The sequence below is a fragment of the Salarias fasciatus genome, chromosome 11 (genome assembly GCF_902148845.1).
Source record: "Salarias fasciatus chromosome 11, fSalaFa1.1, whole genome shotgun sequence".
Lineage (NCBI taxonomy): Eukaryota > Metazoa > Chordata > Actinopteri > Blenniiformes > Blenniidae > Salarias > Salarias fasciatus.
Genome location: NC_043755.1, coordinates 32647249 through 32652945, shown reverse-complemented (window position 1 = coordinate 32652945; position 5697 = coordinate 32647249). Strand labels below are relative to the sequence as shown.

Genomic DNA, 5697 nt, shown 5'->3' with positions numbered 1-5697 from the left:
CTGTCAGGGCTCCATCCTGATCCTCCTGATCCTTCTTGATTCCCTTGTGTGTTTTCAGCCCCACCTGCTGTCCGGGTCTCGTCTTGAACCCTGCCTGTGTCTGTTTTCACCTCACATTTCCAATCATTCAGCTATCTCACGTTTACAGATTACACAACCTTTATTGATTTGTTATTAATGAAAACCAGGCTTACAATAAATTGAAAATTCTGCTCTGTTTTCAATGATATTCTGTTTGTACACTCACTGCAAATGAACCCCACTACAGGCAACAGGAAGTAATTTGATTACTGCTGAAGGAGGGGCAAATAAACAAAGCAAAGGTTCATTACATGAACTCACTACAAAAACTAAACTCACACCAGAACATACACACAAAACCTGAAATCTTATCAATAAATTGACTAAACAAATCCGCCTATAGCTTTGACTACTCAAGAAAAGATGATCATAAACATGAAGAATTTAAATGTTTTAAGATTACACAACATTCAGGTCAACTAAATTAGATTGAAATTACTGTGAAAATATTAAGAAATTCCTCATTTTGGTGAGGAGGAGCTGATTTAAATTCTAATGAGTCTCTAAAATTCTGTTAAACTATGTTGCTACATCTCCTGTGAGGTTGTCTTTAGTCCTGGGGTGTGTTGGTTTTCTTCGCCCTGCGGTCCGGCTGGTCCAGATGTTACTCTGTGATGAATTTGCCTCGGCTGATGCATAAGGGTCTGGCTCTCTTGCAACAGTCCTCGTCCTTCCACATGAAGTCGTCGTCCTTCTTCGAGCCCATCATGGCGCACTGTCCGTCCTCCGTCGAGCCGGGCTCGTCCTCGCCCCAGTAGGTGACGTTGACCGGGTGGTCGTTGGCCCAGTACCAGCTCCCGACCACCGAGCTGCGCCGCATGCCGATCCACAGCTCTGCCAGTTCCCCCAGCTCGCTCTGGGCGAGCTGTCTGTTCACGTGATTAACGTGATCCTCGCTGATGAAGCTGATCAGCTCCAGGTCCTGATCCAAGCAGTACTTCAGAGACTCACGCCAGCCTTCAGCTGAGTTTCCAATGTGAAGGGACTCCGGGACCAGAGCGCAGCCTCGGAAATCTGGGAAAGGACAGATGTATTCTTGTGAGACATGCAAACGTCCTCAGGTTTAAAAAAATCAGTCCAACAGACGGACAATAACACATCTCCTCTGCTTCTTGAATAATTCACATTGATCAAAGTTTGCGATCCTGCACTACGACTTCAGAAAGAAAATTTTTCATCCCTTCTATAAGTCCATAAACCACATCCCTACAGTCCTAAAACCATCTTCTAACAGTCTAAAAACCATCTTTTAACAGTTCAAAAGCAGCTTCTAACCTTTTCGAAAACAATCCATTTCCTTGCAAATAATGTAAAAGTTGAGGTTCAGATCTACTCAAAAGTCAGTTTTTAACAACCCTTATAACCCATTTCTAACCAGTCCAAAAACCAGCTTTGGACCAATCCCAAAAACAGCTTCTAACAGTTCAGCACCAATCCCATGCAGGCCTGAGTGCAATGTTACAAAGCTGAAGTCAGAGATTCATCCAGTCTGTTAAAAAGCACTTCAGTAAAAATGTTTTTATTTAGGGGCTCAGCTGCTGGGCGGGTTTACCTGGGGTGGTACTGATGATGGGTGCTGGGTGACCGAACTGGTTTCCCTCATTGTTGCCAATGAAGTAGACAGCCATTTTGGAGTAGGCATGCCAGATGACTGACCTCCCATCCTCCAGATCGTGACGAACCGCTTTGTAGTCGGTGTTTTTCATGCTCTCCCAGCCAGTCGCCACCTTAGTGGTTCCCACATAGACCCCGTCAGTCTCATCCTTCTTCACCATGATCACGACGTAGGACTTCACGTCAGGGATGGCACTGACAATGTAGCAGGAGGCGAAGTCAGAATCTGGGATGAGTGCGAGGAGCAGGCCTGGGCTGTAGAGGATGGCAGCACCGGCCTTTCTAACCACCGGTGAATCTTGACTGTAGCGCCTGGACGACGACGACCCGGAGCCATCCATCACGAGCACCTGCGCTTCATCTGACTCGGGCTCCGCCACAAACGGAGGGATGAGGAAATCGGACGTGTCCTCCATGACCATCGGCAACGGGGTGTAGAGCGGGCCGCAGGTGCATGGCGCCCGGAGGGCGCAGGGGTGACCGAAGAAGACTGCCACCGGCGCCGTGGCCTCCACAGCCTCCATGTTATTTCCTTGATCCAACCAGACCTGAGCCACCTGGTAGGGCGAAAGCCCGATCACTCTGTCTTCTTCTTCACCTTTGACAGTCACTGTGTTTTCAGCCCCGGCGTTGAGGATGATGATTCTGAACGGGCTTCTCTCGGTCACCTGCATGGTCACGCCAGACGCGGGATTGGTGGTAGTCTGGATGGTTGGTACAACCGGGATGAAGTACTTGGTGCCCAGTGAGTGGGTGGGCACGATGAGGGCCGTTTGAATGCTGTTGTTCTTGTGGCTGGTGGCGAACACGCTGATGTTTCTGTCGCTGGTGATCTTGGCAGACCTGTTGGAGATTTCCTCCTTGCCCAGTTCCAGATTTTCATCAAAAATGAAATCGTAGGTCGTCACTACGGTCTGCTGGTTTGATTGCCGGTCGAGGCGGGATACAGTTGTGACAGAGGCCTCGTTGCCCAGGGCGGTGGCTTGGATCGTGATGTTGGGTCTGTCCGGATGATAGTAGGCGATGAGCTCAGGAAAAGCGACGAGGAATTCCTTTCCGATGTGCATCTCAGACTTTGAGGATTCTGAAGGGGAAAAAAAAAGAAATCCTTTGTCTGATTTTGTGATTGTCTTTCCTACAACATTGTTTGCAGGGAAAGGGTAAAGCAAATGTGTAGCAGTAGAAAGTACCCAAGTGTTGGTGCTGTTTATTTCTTCTTTTTTTTACTATACGCCAGTCTTTTTTCATGTCTGAATCCTAGTTGAGCACTTCCTTGTTTTAACCTCCATGAAGACAACTCAGACTCCGATTATGCAACCGTTAAAATGAGAGAAATTGCAAAACGTTTGTGTTTACATGACAACTGTGCTCCTTTCCACTGAAAACGACACGTTCCTGGGAAATGGCTCCTGTGGTGGAACTTTCGTGAGACGCTGTGACTCCACCCCGACAGACGGAGGGAGCGTTGTGCGCCCCACTTCTCATGCACGAGTTGACCGACATTAACAGGAATGGTGGCCTCTGGAGCGGCGTGACTCAGTTTTAATTCTAGCTCTATAGTCAGTATGATTCAAACCTGAAAGCATCCAGTTCATCATCTGTCGGATGCCAGAGGCTCTCGACTGTTTAACGTTTGTAGCATGTTGTTCTCTGAGCATGTAGGTCTGCCTTCATTACAGAGAACAGCCAACAGCGCCACCTCATTTCCTGGCATGTTAACCACATGGTTTTCATTATTCTGCTGTTGTCCTGTAAACATAACACTTTCATGAAAAGAAAACACTAAAACGCGGCATTCTGTCTTGAAACGTCATGTAAACGAGAACCACAGTGAAAAGATCAATGCACTGATGGAAACATTCATTATGACACTGAAGTCATCTGTAAAGAGGAGAAATACTTCTATTAAATTACACTTATGTTACACTTAAGTAGATTTTTTATCATAAATTTAGTTGTTTAGTCTTTCACGTCTTATTTTTTTCATCATGAATACTTCAACGCGAGCTGGCCGTGAGAACTCAAGCAGATTTAATCAGTTACACTGAGACCTTTGACCTCCTGACCTGCTGAACTCACCTGAGTGGAGCAGGAGCAGGAGGAGGGGCAGCAGCCGAAGGAGGCCGGACGTCGAACTCATCGTGCAAAATCTCCGGTGTCTCTGCAGAAGAAACACAAAGTCGACATGGTGCGCTATCCACCGTATTCCTCATTCCCTCACACTGCCAGGAAAACAACCCCATCTATTTCCCAATTCATTCTGGAGAGATTTTCACACAAACAACCGAAAGTGTTAACATTTTACCCCCTCACAGCTCCAGGGTGAAGAGACTGGCATTGACAGTTTATGCCACAAGGGGGCGCTGCTGCAGCAGTCAGCAGATTTGTGTGAATATGTATTAGGTTCTTAACTTGTGTTTGTGTTTTATGCTATTCATGTTTTACACTCCAGAAGCTCACACTCCTCGTTTTGTTGGGATATTTTTTCTAAATCAACCAGTTTCCTGGATCTGTACACATCAGCAGTTTGTTTTAATCATGTAGGGGTCAATAAAATGTTTGAAAAAGTTTCTTTGCTTTATAAATGTGGGTTGAAGAATCAAGAGTTGAGCTTTTAACTGAAGAGGAGGCTGTAACACTGTCACTGCAGCAGCAGGTGTCACTGGCAAACTTCATTTCATCAGCTCACACACACACACACACACACACACACTCACACACACACACACACACACACACACACACACACACACACACACACACACACACACACACACACACACTCTAAGCTGCAGCTTGCATGCTGACCTTCCTGTGTCACACATAACCAAATGTAGCGCTGAAGCTTGACAGACCTGCAAAATAACTTGATGACATTCAAATATCTACAAACTTTTACTTTGATTTAATGTGAAGAAGTTTAACTATATTAAAGTACGATATCAGCATGATTCCATTTTAAACAAATAGCGTGAAATGCCCCGCCAAAAACAGTTTTTTCCATTTACTATGTTTTTTTAATTAAAAAAAAAAACCCCACCACTGAATATGTCTCCTGTGTTTCTGCCTGGAACTTCCTGTTCCCGCGGTTCTGTTGTTTGTGACTGATAAATCAGATTCCATTTACATCAATGAATAAAGTGACTGGACTGATGTCATCAGGCATCCAGAATGGATCAGCCCCATCATGCTTTGCAGTGTAGAGTTGGTACTGAAGATAATAGGTGATCTGGACTGGACTGGAGAGTACACATGACTCCACTGTAATCAGATTACTTCAGGTCCATGTAACTGTGACGACTGATTGTCTTGCGTCTCTTCTGGAGCTACACAGTCTCTCTGACTGACTGACTTCAAATGTTCATTCTGTTGTTGAATTATGTAGAAGTGGAATCACCTAAACAACAGGTTCATATATAGAGTCAAGCACAATACTGCTGGAAAATACGTGAAACTACCGGAACATGAATCCATTTGTAGAGAGAAGATCTAGATCTGAAGGAAACAGTGACGGCGTTGAGTCATTCTGAATTCATCAAATAGTTCTTGGCTTTTTTTCTTTCATTTATTTTCAGTGAAATAAAATCTTCATTTCTGAGGTGATCTGAAGATTGAAAAAAAAATTCACTCAAAGTTTCTCTGACACACACACACGAAAAAACATTAATATGAGAAAAACAATCTTGGAGTTCAGAGTGAATCTTACCTGCTGTTCAGCTGCTGCGTGTCACAGTATGTCTCCTCTCTCTCTGTCTCTCTGTCTCTCTCTCTCTCTCTCTGTCTCTCTCACACACACACACACACACACACACACACACACACACACGCACACACACACACCTTAGTTTGTCAGAGCCAAGCTCAAGCTCTTTTGGAAGAACTTTGCATGAGACGAACGTCATCTTCATCATGACCTTGATCAGGTTTCTGACCTCTGAGGTGGTTTAAGTGTATTTCAGAAGTTCATTTACAATATGTCTCAGATGTGTTTGAGGTCTGTTT

At 45.0% G+C, this 5697-nt stretch overlaps 1 protein-coding gene across 1 annotated transcript; it reads right to left on the bottom strand.

The window, feature by feature from the left end:
- Positions 1–158: 158 nt before the first annotated feature.
- On the bottom strand, positions 159–5455 carry LOC115396940 (IgGFc-binding protein-like). Its single transcript, XM_030103028.1, has 4 exons — positions 5402–5455; positions 3775–3856; positions 1634–2779; positions 159–1095 (listed from the first exon to the last, which is right to left on the bottom strand). Exons 2-4 carry the CDS (start codon positions 3833–3835, stop codon positions 686–688), a joined length of 1617 nt encoding a protein of 538 aa, XP_029958888.1. The 5' UTR covers positions 3836–3856; positions 5402–5455; the 3' UTR covers positions 159–685.
- Between the last annotated feature and the right edge of the window lie 242 nt (positions 5456–5697).